At 36.7% G+C, this 25,993-nt stretch overlaps 2 protein-coding genes across 4 annotated transcripts in view; both read left to right on the forward strand.

The window, feature by feature from the left end:
• Positions 1 to 21,480, forward strand: part of slc38a4 (solute carrier family 38 member 4) — a 95,321-nt gene extending 73,841 nt beyond the window's left edge. For all 3 annotated transcript variants that reach the window (XM_051928690.1, XM_028810612.2, XM_028810609.2), the window contains exons 10-16: positions 1,865 to 2,140; positions 2,240 to 2,319; positions 2,533 to 2,633; positions 3,572 to 3,696; positions 12,588 to 12,732; positions 14,521 to 14,618; positions 16,649 to 21,480. In XM_051928690.1, the coding sequence (XP_051784650.1) occupies positions 1,865 to 2,140; positions 2,240 to 2,319; positions 2,533 to 2,633; positions 3,572 to 3,696; positions 12,588 to 12,732; positions 14,521 to 14,618; positions 16,649 to 16,750 (927 nt within the window). In that variant the 3' untranslated portion in view covers positions 16,751 to 21,480. The remainder of the gene's footprint in view (positions 1 to 1,864; positions 2,141 to 2,239; positions 2,320 to 2,532; positions 2,634 to 3,571; positions 3,697 to 12,587; positions 12,733 to 14,520; positions 14,619 to 16,648) is intronic.
• The window catches only part of scaf11 (SR-related CTD-associated factor 11), a 651,915-nt gene that overhangs the window by 76,894 nt on the left and 549,028 nt on the right, over positions 1 to 25,993 (forward strand). The gene's annotated exons all lie outside the window — the stretch shown is intronic.

Genomic DNA, 25,993 nt, shown 5'->3' on the forward strand with positions numbered 1-25,993 from the left:
ATACTCTTCACCTGCTTTAAAACGTCCAGCATATCACTTGCCCAATATGAAAATGTGAAATCAGCAGTAAAATATTGCTGGCCAATATTTTATTATAAATTGGGATGATCATATTGTGTTGAAAAAAAATGTATATGGTATTTTCCTTCCACAGTGAAACTGAAATTAACACATAATAAATAACACTTCCAATGAATGTGAATCTCTTGAAATGCATTTAAAATGTTAATAACTGTCATTTGGATTGAGTGATTTGGTTTTGAGGTATTGTGTTCATAAACTTGTATCCTTATTGCATTACTAACATTACTGAATTTACCTTACATTTGGAACATATTTCCATTTTTGCTTGGCAGCTGAAGTTGGGTACAGGATAAAATTTATCCTGTGTTGACTTTTGGGTGTCAGGCTTATCCCCTGCCTCCCTTCACTAGTCCACATATTTAAAATATATCTTGGAATATTCTTTTTAAAATATTTGATTAACTTCATAATGTCATTTTAAAAATAAGCTCATTTCATTTAAAATTAAGGTTGCTGTTTTACAAAGTGTAGCGTTGCCGTAATTTCTCTGAGGTAGTCAACGTTTATAAGCTGCTGCATCTATTTAACGTTTTTTTAATATTAAATATTTGGACAGTGGGATCCAAAAATGAACAAAAGCCTTAAAGCGCTTTGAATATCCCTGCTTTGAAGCAAACAAAATTTAGTTTCATAAAACAAGCCTGCTGTTTTTTAGACACAGGGTAATGGCAATACAGTGTAGTTGGACATAATTTATCTTACTGTAAATTTTTGGGACAGCCTTTTCTGTTCTTTTTATCCATTTACAAAAACCAGCATAAGTTATGTTTTCATACAATAATATGTACGAAGGATTCAGTGGTGCTTTTTGGAAACACTCCAAGTCATGAATAATCCAATAATAAAGTGCACCTTAATGGCTATACAGTAGAAAATAGTGAAATATGGAGTATAAAGGTGCATAATCATGATATGGAAACAAAAGCAAAAGGTTTCATGTTTACATTTTCCATCAATATATTCAATAATCAAGACAATTTTAGACTATGGCTAGTATCCCAACAAACTATGGAGCAGTGCAGATAGGCATCAAGAGACTAATGAGTTGTCACATTTGCTAGTCCACACTGTAAAAAGCAGCTAGCTTTGTAATCAAGCTGCAGCTCAACAAGATCCGAAACCAAACTTTCACTGGCCAATCATTCCAGCTTTGATGTTTTCTTCCAGTGTATTTTATCCCCAAGTCACACTATCTACAGCATACGCATTCCTTCTCAATGGAGAGCTTTTGACAGTTCATTTATTTCAATGCCAGTCACCCTGAATCTCAAAGCAGCCATTGTCTGTAAATTTGCATGTGCCTCCCTCTCATACGTCATCAGTTTCAGCTCCTCTATACAAGTGGGTGAATGTTTCATTACCAATCAGACATATCATTGGTCTAAATGAGAATCTGTCTATTATAGTCAAAAAAAGTAAATTTCCAGCATAAGCCTTTGGGAAACTAGTTCTAAGAGTCGAGTCATCTGTGGGGATTAAAGTAAATTGTGCAAGTGAATTGGAGAAGAAACAGAACAAAAAAATCTCTACTACTATGCATAAGTTTCTCACAGTTTTCATGAAACATTTCATATTTATACGTATTATATTAAAATTCTAAAACATTTTTCCTTATTTAAAACTGTGACATAATTTTTGAATAGATATTGAAGAAAAATAAAAGGTGTCAGAATTTTGCATTAAATGCTTCCTTAAATGCATTTTGTGAAAATATTCCTATGTTTCTTCTTTCAAATCATATAGGCATGCTTAATAAATTGTATCTTTTTAATATATTCAGATGATTTACAAGAAATCCCAAATTCCTTGCCCTTTGCCTGACCTCGATCATTTTACATCAAACCACACCTTCAATGTGTCTACACATGCATATGCGGAGATGCTGCAAAACAAAACCTCTACCAGTGGCATCAATATCATGATGGAGTATTCTGTCAGCCAGGGCGTATTCCATGAAGACAAACTTGCAAAAGGCACTGAGGGCATTCACGAGATGGTCAATGAAGCTCATGGTAATGAGATGTGCAGGCCAAAGTACTTTGTCTTTAACTCTCAGGTATGCAGTCCAAAGATTATAATTACTCTGTAGGTTATTATGTAGTTTGTTATTATTGTTCCCAGATTTTTTGACATTTGTTCCTTTGGTTACCTCTAGACTGCTTACACAATACCAATTTTGGCATTTGCATTTGTGTGCCATCCAGAGGTACTTCCCATCTACAGTGAGCTTAAAGAGTAAGAAACACTCTTCCTTTTACAGACAGTAATAATACTGTGATGAGCATGCAAGGCAAAGTTTAGACTAGTTTTGGTGTTGGTTGTTGTGAGATTGTTGGCTTGAGAATATATGTTGTGATAAACATATACTTGTATATTACATCTAGATCGGTTTTTCAGTCTCTTTGAAATAATTAACTCTGGTGTCTAATTCTCATTTTATTTCCACAGTCGATCACGTAAGAAGATGCAGACTGTATCAAATATATCCATTATGGCCATGCTTATCATGTATTTTTTATCTGCATTGTTTGGTTACCTGACGTTTTATGGTGAGTACCTAAGTTACTGATATTGTCATTGTAAAGTACTGAAATTCACAGCATAAGTTTTGCATTCCTCCACTTTGTGCATTTCTTTACCTTTAAAACATATGGTACATATACTTTATGTGGTGTAATTTGAAAGGGCCTAAGATGGGTTATTGCATAAAGCTTGCCCAATGATTTAATGAGCAATCTCTCTTTTATAGTAGGCAGTGCCCTCTGATTTCTGTCACTTTTAAGAGCAATGCCGAAAATTTATTTTGCTTTTGTATTTCAGCGAATTATTAAAATGTCATCAAATTTCTGTGGACATAAAAAAATGACATGGGTCAAGATGTGTAATGCTTTCTTTAGCAAAACATGTCAATAAACCCAACAGTATGTCGAAGCATCATCATCACGGGGGGAGAGGCTATCCACCATTACTGTATAGAAGGTGGTAACCTGTTATCATATTGGCTTCCTTCATAAAATGTATGATTTACCTCTAACCTCTATTGAAAATTCACTCTGATTGAATCCCTGAAGCACAATGAATATTTGACCATCACTGCCGTCAATTTTAAGCACTGAAAGATTTTTTGTTTTTTACTCAAGATTTATTAATTCTTATATAAGTAGACCTATTTTCTTATACGCTACCACAACAATGCTAACTTTAACAGAAACAAATGTCAATGCCAGTGACAACAACAGATAAACACAACCCCTACATGGACCATGAAGAAGGGGTCCTGGCAGGTGCATATGACCAGGGTTTAACTGAGTACCTCTTGACCTTTACTTTTTCTAAGCATGCATACATTCTGTTTATTTGACAATGTGTTGTTTGATAGTAAATGAGTCTTAAATAGTTATATAAAAGATGGGTTTATTTATAAGGACACGCAATTGGTTTTTAGGTGTCTCCTTGTACAACTGACTCATTGTTATATTTATTTCAGATAATGTTGAACCAGAATTGCTGCACACCTTCACTAGAGTGTACAAGTTTGATACATTGCTTCTCATGGTCCGTCTTGCAGTCTTGACAGCTGTGACACTAACTGTCCCTATTGTGCTGTTTCCAGTAAGTCTTGAGTTAAAATAAATCTTTATGGTCTGAAACTTAAATATATGTCTAATAGTGACACAGTCTGATTGCATGAGCATAAAAAAATATATTTTTTTAATAATTACAGCCAAAGGTGGTGCCACGTACATGTAGTGGCATCTTTAAAAAATAAATGTATAAATTTAAAGGTTCTTTTGTTCCATATTGGATCTTGACCCAAGGGTCGGATTATGCTTTATCTTTAGAGGACAATGTCCTAAAGAATATAATCAACCCTTTTTCATATAAAAATTATTTTAAATACAATGAAAACTACATACAGGTACAGTATATCTTGTTGGGCTTTTAACAGAAATATTTTGTGGTATGCTATTTTTCCTTAAAAGATTTATTTAACTAAATGCTTATATTTATGATGCACAGTAATAAACTGCATGATGTTACACCATAGTCATTTTTGGTACTTTTTAATGTCCAGTGTGAGACAAATTAATAAAACTACTATAAATGAATATTAATGCTTGTCAGGACTATTTCCTTTTGTACTATGAAGCAGCATTAACAACGTTACAATAGTCTGTAGCTATATATGTTAAGCTACCTGTACTTCCTATCTATAGATGGGTTAAAACCTAAGTAATCAACGTAGACCTGAGCATTGACATTTGCAGTGCACCCTCTATTAGGATGTGTTTAGTAATGCATGTAGTAATGAAATTCATTGCAATTTTCATTCCAACAGGTGATACATCACAAACATTTGTAGTAATGAAATGCATTACTACAAACATTTTGATGCACCAAGTGTTAGAATGACAAATGCAATGCAAATGCCTCTGTTGTATGCCATTTTGTATGTGATTCATAAAAGCAGCGTTAATGTTTGTGATACACCATCTTTTGGAGTAACAGAGACATACCATAGCAACCAGACAGTCATAAAGATCCACAGACACACAGGCACATCCTTTTTATTAATTAGACAGCAGTTATAAATAGTGTGATGTAGGTCAAATTCACAAGGCGTGTTAGTTCAACATATTATTCTTTCACTTATTTTAAAATTTCTCATGTCTACTTGTTGCTGGATTGCTTAGGGAACCTAAGCATTTCTTAAGGAGTGTAAATGATTTTCTGGTCTCTTTAAATAAAAGTAAAAAATAAGGATTTTGAACAGAAAATATACACATGTGGCAATAGAACATGGTTACTAAATCAAAGCATTCAACATATTCTGTATATAGTATTTTTATCTTAAACAATAAGAAAGATTTACATTACATTTTATGATTCTACTGGTATATTACGTCATGGTCATTTTGGAGTAATTATGTTTGTGCTAGCAGTACATAACATATACTGTAGAAGTCTTTGATGACTGAGCCTGTTTGAAATGCCCTTAATAAGAGCTTTGAAGGGGTGGGTGAGAAAAAAGAGCAAAAATGCTTTATTGTATTTGTTGGATTTGATTCAAAAAGGAATACAGAAAGTCAGGGGCAAATTCACTGAAGAGCAAATAACAGATCCAAAGAACAGTTTAAATCATGAGTTGCCCAGGTAAGAATTATAGTAACCAATAAATCTAACAAATTTGAATTGTGCAAAAGTCCAAATAAATTTCAGTTCATAATGAGTCTTGTACTTTGAACGAACAAAATAGCAGATGCTAATAGATTGGCAAGCTGACCTTAAATAAGACAACTGCCATGACATCACCCACTGGACCAAAGTGTGCATGTGTGTGCTGTTATTGTTACTTCAGACAACATAACAAAAAAGTAAACCAATACATATACATGATGAATTAATAAAAAGCTTGATTAAAAATAAAACAGGACAAATTACTTCAACTGTGACACTGTCATGGTGCAGACTTGGGCAAAACATCTCCATATAATTGCGGTGCTAACACCCTGGGCTACGCAATACAGAAATTCCTTTACCTCAACCAGCAAAATTTTGTGAGTGTTCATTCTGCAAAGCAAGGCTGCAAGCATGAGTTTTTTAATTCAGGCAGAGGATAAGCCAGTGCTAAACTCAGATTCTGCACAGAAATATGAATGAAATATGAATGCATGTCACCTAAGACAAAACAAAACCTAAAGCCCATCTCGATTTTGTGATGAGGAAACATGACTGTCTTGAACTTTAATGCCTTATAGTGTTAAAATGCTTCATTAGGTTTAATGGATGATTATTCTAACATATATTAAGATGCTTAATAAGGAAAAGAAAGTAATTTCTGCCCCATGTCAAGGGAGCTGGGTATGTGGCCGTGATATCTTTGGTGCTCTTGTTAAACACACAGAATATCTTTACTTAGCCCTTACTGCCATTGACCACACTAATGCAACAGCTGCATGATCAAGACCTCTCTGTTAAGCCTGTGAATCACAAGCCTGCTGCCACACATTTGCTAAATAAGTGCTGTTTTAAGTATCAAAATGTAGAGTTACTGTTTAAACAATAACTTTCTAGTATTATTCGAACACTTCGGTAGTTGTACGTATTCATTGTCTGAGCTTTTGTAATCAGTACATTCTCATGTAATTTTTTTTTTTAATAATGGAGCCTAAAATTTGTTTTATTTCAGTGTGATTTCATTAGACTCAATCTTACATCATAATGTTAAGCACTTTGTGAAAGACCTAGATATGTGTTATAAAAGCTTATATTGTCAGTACAGTTTCTTCTCCGAGTTATTTTCAAAGAAATACATATATCTGCCCAATAGCACATTTTTTTCTCTGGGATACATTTTTTAAAGTGTACTAAAGTGGCATGTTGTGCTTTTCTCTACATACTGTACATTCCAAAATTAGTCCAGTAAGCTGAAGACATTTACACTGACTCATAATGCAAGCATATGGCTTTACTTGAGTAAATATAGCACAGGTCACATACTATAGTTTAAGTATGATGGCTTTGTGTACCAGAACAGGCTTTTTTACTGCATGCTACGTAGAATGTGGAGAGACTGATATGTAAAAAAAAAAAATTTGGTCAAGATTGCTTTCACTTTATCTTTTTTAACCTATTTTTTAAAAGTACCATACAGTTACCACAAGGACACTTTACTTTCCATATATTCTTTCCTTGGTACTTCTGTTGAAATGCTTTTAACAGCTGTGATGCTATCATGTGATACTGACAGGGTGCGTGCTGATCGCTATTTTAAAGGTACATAAAAGCTGTCTGACACCATTGCCTGAATGGTGCTAAAGTATTTCAGACAGGCAAGACTTTTTGTACTGATGAGCATAATTTTAATTATGCTGTATACCTTACAGCTTTGAATCTTTTAACAATTATAACACATGCACTCTCAAAGTATATACTGCAGGGGGCAGAAAATCCTAAATTTCAGTTGCTGCATACTTTAAAGAGATGACATGAAATACACTTTGAGCTGCATCATTTGTATAAAAACGTGCTATATAAATAAATGGTCTGTCTGTCTGTCTGTCTGTCTGTCTATCTATCTATCTATCTATCTATCTATCTATCTATCTATCTATCTATCTATCTATCTATCTATCTATCTATCTATCTATCTATCTGAGAGAAAAGATCTCAGGGATAATCTGTGTTGTTTCCTGCATGAAAAAGTGAGATATCTGCAGTAAACACTGTGGAACGAGCCTCTGACACGGACAGACGGACATCGTTTACAGTCCAACACACGTTTATTATAATATTTAAAGTGCACAAACCCACTGCCGCAGCACCAATCACCCCACAAGTCCAGGCCAAAACCACACTCTGCCTTTCCTCTCCCAGACCTCGTCCTCTTCCACCCAACTCCAGCCCTGAATGAAGGGAGGCAGCCCCTTTAATGTTCCCCCGGATGTGCTCCAGGTGTGCTCCAGCAATTTTCCACCGACATGACCCAGTGTGGCGGAAGTGCCGGCTGTATCCCCAGAAGCACTCCGGGTGTCCCTGCTCCTCTTCCTCCCAGCACTTCCTGGTGTGGCGGAAGTGCTGAGGTCCAGGGCTCTTCAGGCATTGGGGCGCCCCCTGGCAGTGACCACAGGCCCCTACAGGGTTGGGCTTCAAAGCCCTGTACCCGTGGTCCCCAACACAACCAGGGCGGACGCCCCCTCATGGTCTGGAGGAGGCGTGAGCCCTCCTCCGGTCCTCTTGGGCATCCCGGCTGGGTACCACCCCCAGCCGCGTGCCACAACACACACACTCACACTCACACACACTAACACACTTAATTAAAATAAGTTTAGCCAGGCATTTCAACCACGGGAACACTGGCAAAAAGAACACATCTCCATGTTTCACCTCGATGTTATTTAGAAAAACAGAAAAAGATTGTGCCCAAACCTTTTTTTTTTATGTTTTAGCAAACTTTTTCAAACTTAGCTGTTTTTTTTAATTTAGTCATGCCAATATGCAATAATTATATTTTTTTCTGTAAGTTCTTTTTTAATTTACTTCAGCCTGACTTTTTTTTTGTTTATTTTATTTAACTGTTTGTAATAGACTGGCATTTCATCCAAAGTTTAGACTCATCAAATGTTTAATGAGATAAGAAGTAGTTCACTGTGACCCTGTCTGAGATTACATAGATTCACAAAATACTTGTACTGTTGTTTCTAATAATAAGTAGAATACTTATAACACCAAATGAATTTTGTATATGTCTCATATTGTTATGGCAACTATTGATGTTTTCAATTGTAAAACTATTTTCAGTAGTGTCCATCATCTACTAAAATTATTTCAAAGCTGCACAACCTTTGCATAGGTAATAAGAGTTTAAATGTTTGTTTGATCCACTACAGTGTCAACAACAGATTTCCATCCATCCATCCATCCATCCATTTTCCAACCCGCTGAATCCGAACACAGGGTCACGGGGGTCTGCTGGAGCCAATCCCAGCCAACACAGGGCACAAGGCAGGAAGCAATCCTGGGCAGGGTGCCAACCCACCGCAGGACACACACAAACACACCCCCACACCAAGCACACACTGGGGCTAATTTAGAATTGCCAGTCCACCTCACCTGCATGTCTTTGGACTGTGGGAGGAAACCGGAGTGCCCGGAGGAAACAACAGATTTCCAGTAATTATTAATTAATCAGATAGATAGATAGATAGATAGATAGATAGATAGATAGATAGATAGATAGATAGATAGATAGATAGATAGATAGATAGATAGATAGATAGATAGATAGATAGATAGATAGATAGGTAGGTAGGTAGGTAGGTAGGTAGGTAGGTAGGTACTTTATTAATCCCAAGGGGAAATTCACATACTCCAGCATCACCTTACTGATACAAAAAACAATTATTAAATTAAATATTGATAATAATGCAGGTAAAAAACAGACAATAACTTTATATAATGTTAACGTTTACACCCCCCCCCGGGTGGAATTGAAGAATCGCATAGTTTGGGGGAGGAACGATTTTCTCAAATTATATACAGTATTAAGAATCATAAAAATTATAACTTATATTCCATGATCTGTCAAGAGAATCATTTTATTTCTTTGCCATGCCAGCTTCTTTCTTGCAGGCTACCTTCAAAAGGAAAACCTGTTAATAAGGGAAAAATATCTGGAAGTGAAAAATCGCTTTTTTAATTAACTTGACAGCTCCTCACTGCACGGCAGTACCATCAAGAGATACCTGATTGTCAGTAGGAGGCCAGGGTGCTGTACTAATATAAAAAGACGGGATTTTGAGCTTATTTCATAAATTCATTAATTTTAATGAATCCTGCTGTGTTCTGTTTGTGAAATGTTGCATCTGCTTGAAGCAGTGGGTCTTTGGAGACTCCCAGAATGAGACTAGTGTTCACATTGCAGTACAGAAGTGAATGCTGGTGGCGTGAGCCTTTTCAGGTGTTTTTGCAGTGCAGCTTAACAGAACAAATCTTCTCTAGAAATCATTTTGCTACAATACAGTACTCATTCATGTGCACAATGGAAAAGTTTGAAGGGTGTGTTTTACATTTTAAATACATAATTTTAGTGGTTATGAGATCATAGGCAGGTCTCATTTCATGTTTGTTTTGAGAGTACACTTTGTTATAGAAGTGTACCTCAGACAATACTGTAGCTATAAATAGCCAGCCCCTTGGCAGACATTGTGGAGTGCTGGCTTGATAAATGGTGAGAGTCAAAGTGAACTGCACAGCACTATTTTATATTGCCACTCAGTTAGTTATGACTCAACATTCCCCCTGTGTCCACTCATAATTCACCTTAGATTCATTTTATGGTATGTTGGGATATTATTTCAAGGTGTTTCTCAACGCCTTATTAATAGTTGATACTTTTTGATAAAAGCACTGTATAGTATCCATCAATCTCTTTTCTATCCATCCATTCATCTGACAACCCTGCTTATCCACAGCAGGGTCACAGGAAAGGTGGGACCTATCCCAGAAAACATTGAGCACAAGGCAGGAACAAGCTCAGGACAGGGTGCCAGCTCATCACAGGGTGAACATACACAACTCTCACACACATGCACACATAAGGGAACCTTTTAACATTACTAGTCCACCTAACCTGTATGGTAATAGCAATCTCTGGCTTTTCATGCTCTCTCTCAACTCAGTTTTTGCACTTGACAGTTTGAATGGCTTTTGATGTCATTTGCTGCTGACTCACTTACCAAAAAACAACTAAACTTGCCTTTCTTGGAACTCACATTGACAAACTCAGTGCCAGGTGTGACGTCACAAAGCATGTCTTTTGAAACAGCCCAAGCAAGAGAATTGCGAAACAAGTTATAAAGGAAGATAGTGTCACAGTTATTTAAGGCAATTCTGTATCTCTGTGTTTTTCAGGAAATCGTAAATGTGTTTTATAAGTAGTAGGGCTGAAAAAATGTGAACATATTTTTTGTATTTACTGATCACTTTGAAATGTTTGTTTGTTGGCTATGGAGATTTTCTATCTCTGGTGTACTGTATAAATTGACTGATGTTTGCTATACATCCCAAAGTAGCTTATGTTCAGATAGATCCTGTACCAATACAGTGTGAGGCATAGGCTGTCATTTTGTCATTACAAAAAAACAGTAGTATAAAGACTTAAGGCACAAAATATCAGACTTGTGTATGTCAGTTTCTGAAAAAGAGAAGTTGGTAATAGCAATGTCATGCATCTACTAAAGCCAGTCACAGACTAAGCTGAACTGTATGGCTGTAAATCCAGGAGACTGACTGTGCAATAATAATAAATAGCATCACTGCCTCACAATTCTTGGACTTAAATTCAAGCTGCATGCCTTCATTTGTGTTTGCATTTTAAATGCATTGCTAGTGTATTTTGATTTGCATATGTAACTTACTCTTGTGCAAATATATGTGTTTGTGTGTGACAAAGACTGGTCTGCAGTATACTACCATTTCATGTAGGTTTGATTTTCGACTGGGTACACTTAGGCCTCTGACTATCCTTCTTTAAAAAAAACAAAACAAAATACGCTAGGAAAGTAGGTAATACTAGGGTGTGATGTATAATTTGGCACCCTGTAAGGCACAAAGTTAAGACATACAGTAGCATGAAGTGATTTATAGAAGAAAATGCATTGAATTGTACGTGCAGAGGCATAAAACATAAATATCTTGAAAAAGATCTTTTTTTAGTTATTTGAGATTTAAAAAAATGTGATGCTCTTAAATTAAACATATAATCATGATCCAGTATGTGGAGACACTGTTGCAAGATTGTAGTGATGCTAAAAAGATAATGAAGCCAAGTCCTTGTGTGTGGAACAGATGATATTTGTCAAGTATGACGCAAGCTTTATACGCAAGTTGTTTCGTTTTTTTTCCTTCCTTCTTCCTTTTCCTTTCCCTTGACAGACTGTCAGTTGACACTGTAACCTTGGTACCTAATTTTTTGTTCTGCGCCCAGCAAGCAGTCCCTGCCCATAGCCTTGCCCAGATTGTCCTGTGGTGTGCTGTGCAAGTACAGCCTGTGAACCTTCACCTACTTTATGTGAGTGACAGGAAAGGGTGCCACGTGTTTCTTATCACTCATTCACAAAAAAGCTTCCTGTGTGGTAAACGGTAATCTTCAGAGTTGATACAACGTTTTGTTTTTTAATTTGTAGTTAGTAATTGCCAACCATGTGGTTGTATCAACTGTTTTTTGCTGCCTGATTTTCAAAATACTTTTTATTTTGTATAAGTTTGCCTTTCAGCAATGCATCACATTTCAAAATTAGCCAGTCAGTCAGTCATTGTCCAACCCGCTATAACCTAACACAGGGTCACAGGAGCCAATCCCAGCCAACACAGGGCACAAGGCAGGAACATATCCCGGGCAGGGCGCCAGCCCACCGCAGGATACACTCCCACCATATACTATGGACAATTTAGGATCGCCAGTGGACCTAACCTGCATGTCTTTGGACTATGGGAGGAAACTCACGCAGACACAGGGAGAACATGCAAACTCCACGCAGGGAGGACCCAGGAAGCGAACCTGTGTCTCCTTACGGCGAGGCAGCAGTACTACCACTGCACCACCGCGCTACCCATTTCAAAATTAGTCTGTTTTATCTCTAATTTGGTGAATAAAAACATAGCACACATTTTATATCCCAAATGCACAACATCATAAAACATTACACAGTCGCTTCAGTGTGTAGGTGTTGCCAAGTTATAAATTAAAACTAAACTAAAACAGAGTATAGCATTCCCTCTATCCCTTTTCTTATATTTTATAGCTTAGTCTTAAATCAACCATGTCAAACTGGTATGTGTTAACTTTAAAGAAAACTTCATCATTTCTTCTGCTTAAAGTAGAGAAAAATGTTTGTATTTATCTGAACTGATTTATTTGTAATCTAAGCTGCAACTAATGTTGCCTTTTTATGGATTTTCTTGTGGTTAATACATAATAAACTTTTTTTTTGTTATATCAGATTCGATCTTCCATCACAACATTGTTATTTAATGGCAGAGAGTTCAGCTGGCTGAGGCACATGCTGATTGCGGCAGCTCTGCTCGCATTTAATAATCTCCTGGTGATATTTGTCCCTACGATTCGGGACATCTTCGGTTTTATTGGTAAGTTTCCTCTCACTCTTCTTAAGTTTAAAGGAAGTGCTTGTTTGGAATGTGGGAGTGTTTTGTTAGCTTGTTCAGATCACATTCCAGTGGAGATAATATTTCATTGTTATTGTTACATTGTTAATAAGTTTAGCGGTGGTTGTGAACAAAACATACATTTTTTTACGCTGGATATCATTTTTCAGTCTTAATGACACTGAAATGCAATGCTTTGTAATCTCACTATGATTTGCAGTTAAGCATAAAAAAGAAAAAATACAGTAACCAGAAACTACTAGTAAATATACATTTATGTTACTGCTTGCCTGTTACATTTATTTTGTCACCAGCTGCCAAAAATCTTTACAGTGACAGTTTAAAAAGCTATTCTTTTGATTTCTTTTACATTTTCTCAGTATTCACAATTGTTGTATAAGAAGTTATATATATACTGCATATTTTTTTAAATAGCAATACTTAATTCAATAACGTAAGTGAATATCAGACCACCTTCGATTCCTGGTGTGCATTTAAAGACTTCCATTCTTGCTGACTGATGTTAAACATTTTTATTGTGAGGAGCAGCAAATGTTATTAGTATTATTTTGTCATACAATATAAAGAACAGCATTGTAAAAAGAAGTTAATTTGCGTGGTCATTGGTTGCTTTTTTGGTCCATGGCCTAGGAACAGGTTAATCCAGATATAGTAATAATAATGATAATAATAATGCTTTACATTTATATAGCACTTTTCTTACTACTCCAAGCACTTTAAATAGAGATTAGGAAGCCACTTCAGCCTCCACCAATGTGCTTCATCCACCTGGATGATGCGGCAGCAGCCATTTTGTACCAGTGCTCACCACACATTAGCTGTTACGTGATGAAGTGGTGAGAAAGATAGTCAGTTAAAGACAGGGGATGATTAGGGGGCCAGAATGATTAGGCCATGGTAGGCAAATTAACCAGGATATCGAGATACACCCTTCTCTTTATGAAGGATGCCCTGGGACCTCTTATGACCACAGAAAGACAGAACCTTGATTTTACAGTATGTCTCATCCAAAGGTTAGTACCATTTTTACAGCACAGTGTCCCCATCACTGCCCTGGGGTATTGGGATCCACATTCAGCCCGCAGAATAAGCACCCCCCCCCCCCCCCCCCGAACAATTCATAGTAGCTCTGTATGTCTGTAATGTATGCCTAATGTCAGTTCGTGAACTCCATAGCAGACACATAAACTTTATAATAAGCCAGTTCCACATCACATTTGAAAAACAAAACTAAAGTAGAAAGGTACAAGTTCTTTTGACAGTGGACCATGTAGTTTGTTAAAATATGAAGAATGTATCTGTGCCAGAGAAATGTTATTTGTACAAGTAATTTGTAATGATATATGCAGAACAAAAAATGTCAAATTAAAAATGTTCATTATGACATATTTCAAAGGCTTCATGCCAAAACAGAAGACAAACACAAATGACTCAACATACCTCAATGAATACGGCATGCCAATGTACAGTACTTGTATTTGTTTAGGCAGCTGAAAGAAGTGTCTGAAAGTGTTTTAAACCCTAGATATTGGTAATAGATCTTGAAAATATGTCTCCTAATTGACTCTTTTTCTTTGCCAGCTTAGTTGACTTTATAGTCTTCATGTTTTATTATGTATGTGCAATGTCCTGTTTGTAAATTACGACTGCTTTGTAAACCACTCTATGCTCATTTTTAAATAGTAAAGATTCTTTATCAGATTATAAAACTTTTTAACTTTTCTTCTTACTTTGTATTTGTTGTTTCAGGAGCTTCGGCGGCTACCCTTCTGATATTCATACTGCCAGCCTCATTTTACCTCAGATTAGTGAAAAGCATACCTTTCCGGTCACCACAAAAAATTGGAGTAAGTACTGGGCCTTTCACAAACTCATTAGCTTCTGTATACAGAAATATTTATAGGGTAAACTAACTGTAGAGGGGGACCTGGTAGGGATAGGGGTTGTATGACAGAGAGAGGGACACAGAATAAGGGTGTGGAGAAGCACACTCCAGCAGTAACTATGCATGCAAGCTTCAGCATTAGTGCAAGAAGATGAGCACAGCTCAGGTGTATGTGTTATAAGAGCCATGAAAGGGCAACAAGTGAGGTCAGTAACACACATGAAGAACAGATGAAGTCTGAAGGCAGGTATACAGTCTTGCTAAGAAACACAATTGCTAAAGATGTCTGACAGTCCAGTAACAGAGAAAGAAAAGAAAAGAAACACTAGAGTTGCCTGCACCTTCTTGTTGCTAGAGGACATATGGTCCCAAGGGGAAACTTCTGGAATCTATCAATCATTCGCAAAATGCAGGCAGCAGGGTAGTTGCCTTAGAGATTTAGCCCTTTAAGGCCACTGAAGGTTTGCTGGGCGCAGAGCTGTAGTCTGTTGCCCCTGGTACAATTAAAGGGTGGACCATGACCCCGAAAGGGATACTGGGGCTTGCCGAGAAATTACCACAAAATGGAGTTTAAAACCCCTCTCACACCTGGAAAACCTTTGAGCGTGGAGTAAGGAGGGGATGAAGAACAATAGCAAGAGTAAGAGAGACCAGGTGTTAGTAAGAGAGAGCGAGAGAGAATGTGTAAGATAGGAGTTGACAGAGTGTTGTTTTGTGCTAATTTTAGGTCGGCAAGTGGATGAGATTTACATACCTATCAAACGAGGGTTCAGTACCTATTGCAGAACAAGCAGGGAGAAGGAAAATTTGTTTGCTATCTGCTTGTATGAGCACTCTGTGCTCTCTGCTTGTTCTTCCCTTATCTATAATTCATTAGTCCAGTAAAATAATTATTTTGGCACTTTGGTCTTCTGGGCTTTATTTTAGGTTCACTTGCGTAGTGGTTTTTAAACACAATGCCAGGCCTCCCCAGCCACCCAGGTGTGTGTTGTTTTCGTTCCAGCCAGTTTCCTAATCCTGCCTTTAACTGAGCACCATGTATAAACATAGTAGATTATCTATTAATCATTTTCTAAGAAATTTACCTCAGGGTGTTTTGAAATATAGCAGATGGTGCACAGGATTCATTTTGCTTCTGTTGGTTGTTAACAATATGTTAATTACTTGATACGGAAAGTGGAGGAAATGATTAAACCTGATGTTCTAGTGAGGATCCCCAAATTGAATATATTTATAATCTGTATATGCATCTACCATAAAAATGCATTCACAATTATAAGTACCATCTTATAGTGTCTAAGTCACTTACAACTTCAAAAATGTGTGTTACTATAGGAGTAAAATTCAACAACATAAATAAGAGAGTCTGCCAAGGATCTGGAGAATGATTTGAATGACTGTTAGCACTAGGAGTCCTAAACTGCAAAGGCTTTTTGTTTCACTCAATTCTGTGTCCCACCAAACATAAATTAGAAACCGTCGGGATTGTTGCATAAAAATTGGTTGTATGGCCTTTATTGTATGTAGTGCCAAACTCACAAGGCAGTTTACAAATAATAAGAACAGTGGCAAATACTTTCCTGAGTGTCATATAGTAAGTCAGTGGTGACTTCTGCAACTCTTCTAATTAAGTAAAAACTCATTTTACAAAATTACATTTTATTATATGCCATTCCAATCTAACAAACTCACTAGGTAGTTTCTAGGTAATTAGAACATTGGCACATACTTTGCTTAGTGTCAAAAAACGAGGCTATGGTGGGGAAATTTAAGACTGTTGCAACTGAGTAAAAAAAGATGTTAAAATATCTTCCATCATGAGTGCTCATTCCTTTGTAGCTCATGGTTCAGCTCAGTTATGGTACACTTAGCATGCCAAATGCAACCTTGAATAACTGAAACATGCTGTGCCATGGACATTTAATGATTTTTTAACTGTAATCCTGCCTTTGTTTATTGTTTTGTAATACCTGTGCGTTTTCTCCTCCGCAGGCCTTGGTGTTTCTTACTGTTGGAGTTATTTTCATGATCGGAAGTATGTCATTGATAATTACTGACTGGATCCACAACCCTCCAGGTTCTGGTGGCCACTAGACTTACTGAACAGATAAGCTGAAGACACTGATGAGGAAAAGCTCTGAATTGTCATACTCCAATGCAAGCACACTGATGAATTCAGAAATGTTGCATCCGAGTTAATGGTTTGATTCCATACTGATGCTACAATAAGATTCTAAAGACTAAAACTAAGCATTTTTTCACAGTTCACTAAAAAGCTATTACACTAAGTGCATCTACAGTATTTATGTTACTAAAATTATTATTATTATTTTTATACATAGCATATGTGTTGTTTTGTTTTTAAATTATCGTCTCATGAAAGCAGCAGAAATACAGCTGCTAAACATGAGCAGTCATCTTATTAGAATTCATATTTGTAGAAACCAACACGAAACTAACCAAGAGGGACGCTTGTATCCAGCAGAAGGACCCGTTTGATTAGTTTGCCTTGGACTTACTATTAATTGACTGGTGATGGGAGAAGAGACCATTTAATTGTTTCATGTTTTCGGTTGTGTTTTTGAGTTTGCATTTTTATTTAGACCAGTTTACCTTGTGTGGGGATCTTTTTCCTTTGCCAACCCTCATCATGTATTTGGAGAAAGCAACATTCTTTAATGGTAAATGAATGGTGGCAAAGGGCAATGAGAAACACAGTATGCTAATGAAACTTTCTAGTTACAACTTTAACTATATCCTGCATAATGCCCAGATATCTTCAGTATGGTTTGGAGGTTCATAATAAAGTAATTTCAGATTGTTAAGGAGATAGCTGACCCTACTACAGTATATATACATACTTAGACATATGTTTCTGAATCTGTGTATATTAAGGTCTGTAATAAGCTGAAATATCAGATTGTAGGGAAGAACCTTTGTCCCACACTTACTCTTGCTACTGTTAGTACTCCTTGACCTTGACACAATATACCAATTCCATTTAAGAAGATCTGCACAGGAGCTCTTATACATCTCTAAATTTCCAGATGTCCGAATGGATGGTTCTCCATCCCCTTGGTAGACTTCAGATACCATCATGGAAGGCAACTTAAAATCAAAAGCATACCTCACCCTAGAGATGTTGATTGAACAGTCTTCCAAAAGACCTGAAAAGCGTTTATAGGGCTATTGCCTTAGATTAGAGTGCATCGCTATTTTCAGGGGACACACTTAATAAAAGAAGGACAGAACCAGTTTGATAATACAGCTAGCACTCGGAAATTGTGGCTAGTTTTTGGAAAACCACACAGAGTGCTAGGGATGCAGTGACCTCACAAGTTCAGTGTTGGCTGCAACTGCAACAAAAGAGCTGTGGGAAGAGTGTGGGACAACCTCTCATTGTGGATAACATGACCACAGTGTGACAGTATTACAGTTCTCTTCAAACACTGGCACTGTTGAGATACATTCAGATCAGGCCCAGTGGAATAAAATGACTTGCTCAACTGTTCAGGAAGAAAAATGTAAGTGCCATTCTGTTTCTCAGGTGGCAGAATCATAGGTTAGCCATCTCAACAGTCAAAGGGACAGGTCTAAAGTGATGGATTCATTTTGTGTTCTACTGTCTGTATTTTTTATCCCCTCCTCGTGTGTGTAACATGTTGCATAAAACCCATTGTTTGTCTTTTATCACCTCTCTGTGTAGTTGTGTGCCATAGCTGCTAAGGGGATTCGGTTACCCCGCTATACATATATACATACATTTATGTGTCTGTATATTTGTATATTAGGATCACTAATAAGCTGAGATATCAATTTCCTTAAAGTATTTGCTTGTTTCTTTACTACATTATTTTATGCTTCTATTTGACTTTATTCAGGATTATGTATGAGATGATTATTTAATATAAAATAGTTAAAAATAGCTCCACTTTTCACATGTTAATGTTTCTTTTGGTGTGCTTATTTTCCGAACAGTTTGATGAGAGTGAAAAAGCAGATTTTGCCAGATATAAAACGTTTAATGGCTTACCTTGATATGCTCGCTTATAAAGTTAGTGTTTTTGAGCTTCAGTAACTGTACCTACACAATTTGAATATGTACATTTTGTTTCCCTGTTAAAAAAAATTTAAAAGTGTGCTAAATTTATATTTCCATGTCATCAAATTATTTTTGCTTCTGTTAGTGCTGTAGAAGTGCTTTGCAGTGGCAAAATCTTCAATGTCTATTGCTTATTGGTCATAAGCCTTAAAGTTAAAAAAATCTTTAATGACTATTTCATGTTATTATCTGTTCATGGAAAATAAGTTTGGCTTTTGTAGCTTTTAAATTTAAAGAGTACTATTTGAATGAAGGTGACACAGTGGTTAGTCATTGCTGCCTCACAGCTCCATACATCTCGTTTCATATCCCAGCTTGCTCACTGTTAGGGGCCATCCATGGTTTTCTGTGGTCTCATACAGTATCCCAAAGATATTAGTCAACCCAGTTTCTGGGTGAGTGTGCCATACAGTGGACTGGCATCCCACCATGGGCGGTCCCAGCCTTGTGCCTAGTGCTGCAGTTCCATGTGATCCTAAAAAAGGAAATATAGGTTTAGAAAATAGGTGAATGAATGGATTGATGATATACTACTGTATCAGATACAATGTAAGCTAACCAAAAATCAGTTTAATGTTAAGTATCCAAAAGGTAGACAAAACATAAACGAGGAAAGAATGGGATATAAAACCCAGAGACGTTTTGACTCCACCTGTAGCAGCTCATGCAGCCTTTTGTTGCCTTAATGAAGAAAAAATGGCATGGCAAGCCTCTGCATTTTATACATGCCAAGTAAAATGACCTCTTGAGGTTCAAAGATTAATTTATATGTTGCTCTTGACTTAATGGCCTTCTTGTAAAAGAACCCATTTTATAAAGGATTCATCAAATAGTACGCTAGTGCTGCTTGTGCTACATTTTAAATGTATTCCTAAATCCCTCCATTTTCATCTTTTAAAAATGTTATTTAGCTAAATGCTGACTTCACACATTTCCAGCAATTAATGTGCCACCATGTAAGATGCTGACACACTTAAACATAATTAGCTCAAGATATTAATGATCGCATTTTCAAACCATGTGTCATAACGCCTAAAGAAGCTTACATTTTGTTTTTTGGAAACTTAACTTTCTGATAATCCTGATTCTTAAGTCTGCATACTGCTTTTTGTTGTATTGTTAATTTTCATCAAATCTGTGAGCTGCTGCCGCGAAATAAAAATCTACTGCAGAATTTTATCCACACGAAAGGTCAGCAAAGGTTTGTGCTAAATCCACCAAACCAAAGTGGACAGTATTTATAGATCTTTTGTAGATCTACTTCTATGTATGACAAAGAGGATATTTCAAATGAAATGGCTTAATATTATTTGCATGCGTTAGATTACATACATGGTCTTTTTTGAGGATTGTATATGTACTGTAAATATTGTGTTCCATGTTAAATTTTGTAATTTGAATAGGGCTATAAGGGATAATGCCACCTTTCTCTTTGTGTTATAAACAGGAAAGAAGTTCCTATGGTTTACATAGACATTTAGATGTGAACGTGCACTTAAAGCTGAAACGTTACTAGTTATATGGCACATTAATTAAAATAATCACTGTGATTACAGAAACTATATGACTGTATGTCTGAGCTTGGTATACTTTGCCTGTATGTATTTCTTCGCTTTAGTGTATATGATGATTATCTTCAGGCTGAATTCACTTTTGCTATTGAAAATTGTAGAAAACCATTTGTTACAAATATCTAACAATTTTCATTGCTTTCACGGATTTTGCATGCAGTCACACTACAGTACTTGATCATTTTTATCGCCAACATGTTTTGCTGGTCGTTCAGCAGTGCCATAGTTGTGAATACTGAAGGACAGCACCTTCATTCCATAGCAGTGGAAACTTTGAAATTTGATTCAAATTGTTTTTTTTTGTGGCAGGAAAGCATTATCCTGCTGTGCCTAAGGTGCTTGAAAACTTCAGCTTACCATTTCTGCTTAACCAAATGTGCCTGAATGCATCTTTAGGATAGAAAAATGAAAATAGAAAAGAAGTACGGTAAAGGTTCAAGATTCTCCGAAGCCTTCCTGTGTGAATAATTGAAACTGGGGGCCTTCTGTTCAGATTGATTCTTCTTAGAACAAATTTTTTTAGAAATTCATTGCTCATACAGAACAGCCATAAAATGAAATTAAGCCATTTCCTTCCATCAGGCACTTTTGGAAACGTATAAAGTAATTACAGACAATATTTCGATGTAACTTAAATGGCAGCTTCAGTGTTTACATACAGAACAAAGTAACACGTAGTTCCCTCCTTTAAATGGCCTAAAGTGAAGGTCCAAAACCATCATCCGTCTGTATTATTTTGTACAGAAAGTGTTTTTTGCTTTGATCAAATTCATACAATGGAGGGTTTAGACGATGCTGCCAAATGTGAACCTCAGGGAGACCTGACAGATAAGGTAGGCATCTGGGATTAGCAGTGGAGAATGTTTTCACCCAGTAGAATGACAGCAGTTCAGGTGCTCATAAAGGTTTACAGTTTATTTCACTACAGAACCCTAATATAAATTGCTATAATTAAATGTATATATGGAACATTTCTATACAATGCCTTTTTAGTACGTGTTGTTGGTTTTTATCATGTATTTTATTTGGGAATAAATAGTTCTGCCTATTGTGCACATTTACAGCTATTTTATCGAACAAAAGGGGTCTTTTTTTGTATTAGAGAAATGATTGTAATATTATGGAAAATGCTAAATAAACAATAAAAGATACACTTTTGTAGCTTGTCTATTTTTTTATGCATATCAGTGCTTGGAACAAACATCTGGGAACCATGCAAGAGCTATTGGTGCAGTGCAGGTAACAGCTCTGAATCTTTGTATGTGGAGAAAAATGCAAATGAACTTGCATTGATGCTACAGAAAAAGGCATCAGCCCATGACAACTCTGGACTAAACTGGTCTTGCTATTAGGTTATGTTTAATATACAATGGGTTCTTTTGAAAAGTCCCCAAACCAAAATAAATACAAAAGCAGCCAGAAGTACAATGAAGGGTTAATCACAAAGATGAAATACTATACATAATAAACAAATGTCCTGCTAGTTAGTAGGCCTTCATTCTTTGGATTTATCCCTGATTCAAGTATGTGGGCTTTTCAAAAATACTTCCCAATCAGTATGCACGCCTCCAAACATCTTATGTACCGTCCTCCCACCAGGAGAGCTCTTGCCAACATCCATCCTCCAAGCTCACTACAACTTTGACCAGAATAAATTTTGATGCCACACCCCAGAATCAAAATAAGTTGACCTGAAAACAGTAGAAAGCAATAGGCCATGCTTAGATTTGCAGTGAGTCAGGAGTGTCTGGATCCATTTTCTTTGTCCGTTTCTCTAACACTCTTTTTGGTCTCGCTGGTGATGCAAGTGAGGTGTGCAAAGAGTCTGAAAAGGGGTCCAATGAAATGGTTCAAGAATTGGAAGGGATGGATTTTATGTGGTATAGCCAAACGTTTGAAGTGTGCCAATTTGATCTGTGAGTTTTATTCTACAATACATTATTTTTCTTAAGACGGGTAACTGAGGCCATGAATGGACACAGCTGAAGTATTTAAGCAACAGGGAAAAAGGTGAAACAGACGAGAAGAAACAAACGGAAGAAACTCAGGCAGGCTATTAGCAGGTGCACCCCTTGGTTTGGTGGTCAATCTATGGTTAACATTTACTGGGTGCTATTTAAAATCGGACTGCGCAAGTAAAACGATTGAATCCCATGTTTTGGAAACTGCATGTTCTTAATTTGGATCCAAAGGCAGTGAGAAAAATATAAAGGCTCTGGCAACTGCACTGAAAATTGAACCTCATCTATGCACGGATGGCCATACCTAGGAACATGCCTCCCGCACAATCAAAGTAGCCAGAGCCAACTGCCAGAAACCCCCCACTTCATTGTGCATTGCCAGGAGCTTCCTTCAAACTATTATTAAATAAAGAAGCTAAGTGTATCCTTTCTTTGTTATTTTCTCTTTCTTGTTTTAGAATTACACCCTTACCCCAATAACTGTTAGTGACAACATAACAATACGCTTCATACGTGTATTACTTGGTAATAGTATGAAATCTATGTCAAAGCTATCGTATTTACAATGTACTGCCCTAACCTAAGACTACAAAATGTCAACAAAAGTTCAGAAGAAATATTTCCATGACCAAATAGTGAATTTTGTGAGCTGGAAAGTCAGAGAAAAGAAAGAAAGTACTCTCCCACTTTACACGTCTAAATGCCAAGATAGTATTATTACAGGAAACTCATTTATTAAGCAAGGACCAGTTTCAGTTGTAAAGAGAGTGGTCTGGCCAAATTTTTCACTCTAGCTATACAAAGAAAAGCAGGGGTGTGGGAATCTTAATACACAGAACTATCCCATTTTTAGTTTCAGATACAATATCTGATTCTGAAGGCCGATATGTCATGGAGACAGGTAATTTATCTAATACTTAAATGATTTTGATTAATATCAATGCACCTAAAATGGATGATAGAGCTTTCTTCCAAAAGGTATTTGCATCTATCCCTAATGTGAACACTCACAAAATTATAATGGACGCAGACTTTGTGCTTTAAATCCTGACCTGGATAGATCCTTAGATACAACGATGATAACATCTAATACTGCAAAGATGATTACATAGTTTGTAACAGATAATAACTTATCTGACCAATGGAGGTTATTAAAATCTAACCTAAGGGTATACTCCTTGTTCTCCCCCGTACATCATTATTTCTCAAGAACTGATTATTTCCTCATGGACAATAATTTTTTGCCCACTATCAAATCCTGTAAGTACAATGCTATTGTTATCTCTGACCATACCCCTCTGATCATGGAGCTTAAATTACTGCATCCTACACACTCATCTCATAGCTGGTGTCTTAACTTCCTTTCATTAACTGATCAGAATTGTACAGAATTCATATCCATACAAACTTATTATCTTGAAACAAATGCATCCTCAGAGATCTCAACAGATATACTCTGGGAAACTCTGAGGGCATTTTTAAAGGATAAATTATTTCATATCTTTATCACAAAAATAAACTGGAAATCAAGAAGGTGTCTGAGTTAATCAGCTGAATTACCAGAACAGATCTAGAATAGCCAGGTCTCAAAATGAGGCACCCTAAACGAAAAGATTGGTTTTGCAATCAAAATTTAACCTCTTGACTACTAAAGAAATGGAACAGCTTATCTTTAAATCTACAAATCATTATTATGAACACGGAGTAAAGGCCAATAAAATCTCAGACCAACAAATCCACAAGCAGGAAGTCCGTAATGCAATAAAAAACAGTTAACAACACAGACGGAGATAAAAATTATTGACCATAAAAATATAACCGACACATTTAGAGAGTACTATAAGTCCCTATATTCTACTCAGTTCAAAGAAGATAAGACACAATCTAATGAGTTTCTTGATTCATTAGAGACACAATAACTAGATACTCTTAATGCTGTGGAATTGGATAAACCGTTGACGATTTCAGAATTACTAGATGCCATAAACTCACATCAAAGTAGGAAAGCAGCCAGCCCTAATGGCTACCCAGTGGCATGTTATTAAAAATTCTCAAATAAGCTTGCTCCACTATTATTACCAACATTTATAAAAGCTAAAGACAAAAGAATTCTACCTCAAATTTTTCACCAACATTTATTAACATCTTTTTTTTTTAATTTTATTGCAATCATTCATAAAAATCAATCAATTTTTACAAATAATAAGATTGAAGAAAAAAAACAAAAAAACAAGTCGACCCCCGCCCCTGAGAGAGAGAGCATGGCCAACAGAGTAAAACTTAAGGCTTATAGACATACCTAAATTTATGAGTTTAATAGACCAGTAGAGATGCATGGAGAGGAAAAAGAGATGCGGAGATAATTGGCTTCCTCGGTGCTTTAAGAGCTTATTCTAAAATTTTATTGATTATATCCTGCCAGGTTTTAAAAAAATTCTGTACAGAACCTCTAACAGTATATTTGATTTTTTCCAATTTCAAATAGTATAAAACATCGGTTACCCACTCACTGACTTAAAAGAGGGGCGTTAGGATTCTTCCAGTTTAGCAAAATAAGTCTGCGTGCCAAAAGTGTAGTGAATGCAATCACCGTTTGTTTGTCCTTCTCCACTTTGAACCCATCTGGAAGCACACCAAACACAGCTGTTAATAGGTTAGGAGGGATTGTGACACCAGGAGGGTATTTTTCGTACGTGGATTACTCGCTTAGCCGGATGTAATTGTTGACGATTTGGCCTGATCCTGGATCTGTCGGTTTTTTGAAACTCTTGCTGGAAGTGTTGTCATAGCAACACATCCAAATCCGCAAACCTGCTCGGAGCAGGTTTGTTCTGCGTAAACAAGGATTAGTTTACATACGTGATCAGTGACAGTGCGTGGAAGTCATCCAGTCAGGGCTTTGCCGTTCATGAATGAGCGACCAATTGATATTGGTGCGCAAATTATACGAAGAGAATTTCATATAAAGAGGGTTTTGCGCGATCGGCAAGATCCTTTATTGACCCCGGAGGAAATTCTGTACGAAAGATACCGCTTTAGCTGAGGGGGAATATTGTACCTCAAAGATTTATTAGCTCCGTATATTCGAAGTCAAACTCGGCGAAGTCTGGCTCTCACAACCACACAGACAGTAGGCATTGCTTTGAGGTTTCTTGCAAGCGGCACTTTTTTATATACTGTAGGCGATGCGGAAAATCTAACTAAAAGTACAGTTTGCCAGGCAATTCGTAAAGTCTGTTTGGCTCTGAAACATTTCCTTCAGGTTTTCATTGTGTTTCCTGGACACCTGCGTGTGCAGACAATAAAAGAGGCGTTTCATGCCATTGCAGGTAGGTAATACACAGGCTAAAACACCCACAGTTCCATGAAGAATCTCAATCAGCCTAACATTCGCATTACCAGGATTTCCAAATGTGATTGGGGCACATGGAACTGATCAGAGTGGAGTTTGATGAAACATTATTTGGAAAATGTACCTCACCTCCTGATGAATAATCAGACACAGTGTCTTCATCAAATATTTGACCTTCGTCAATATCTCGTTGGTCAGACACAGGTTCAAGGGATATGACATTCCCTGCAACTGACCCAACAAAAAAGAGGCTATATGGAACATACCTATAGCACACATGGAGGACAAATATATGCAATGACCATCCTTTACCTGAAATGAAATGACCACTGCATCCTGCCACTGGTTCTG

Source organism: Erpetoichthys calabaricus, chromosome 1 (assembly GCF_900747795.2).
Source record: "Erpetoichthys calabaricus chromosome 1, fErpCal1.3, whole genome shotgun sequence".
Taxonomy (NCBI): Eukaryota; Metazoa; Chordata; class Cladistia; order Polypteriformes; family Polypteridae; genus Erpetoichthys; species Erpetoichthys calabaricus.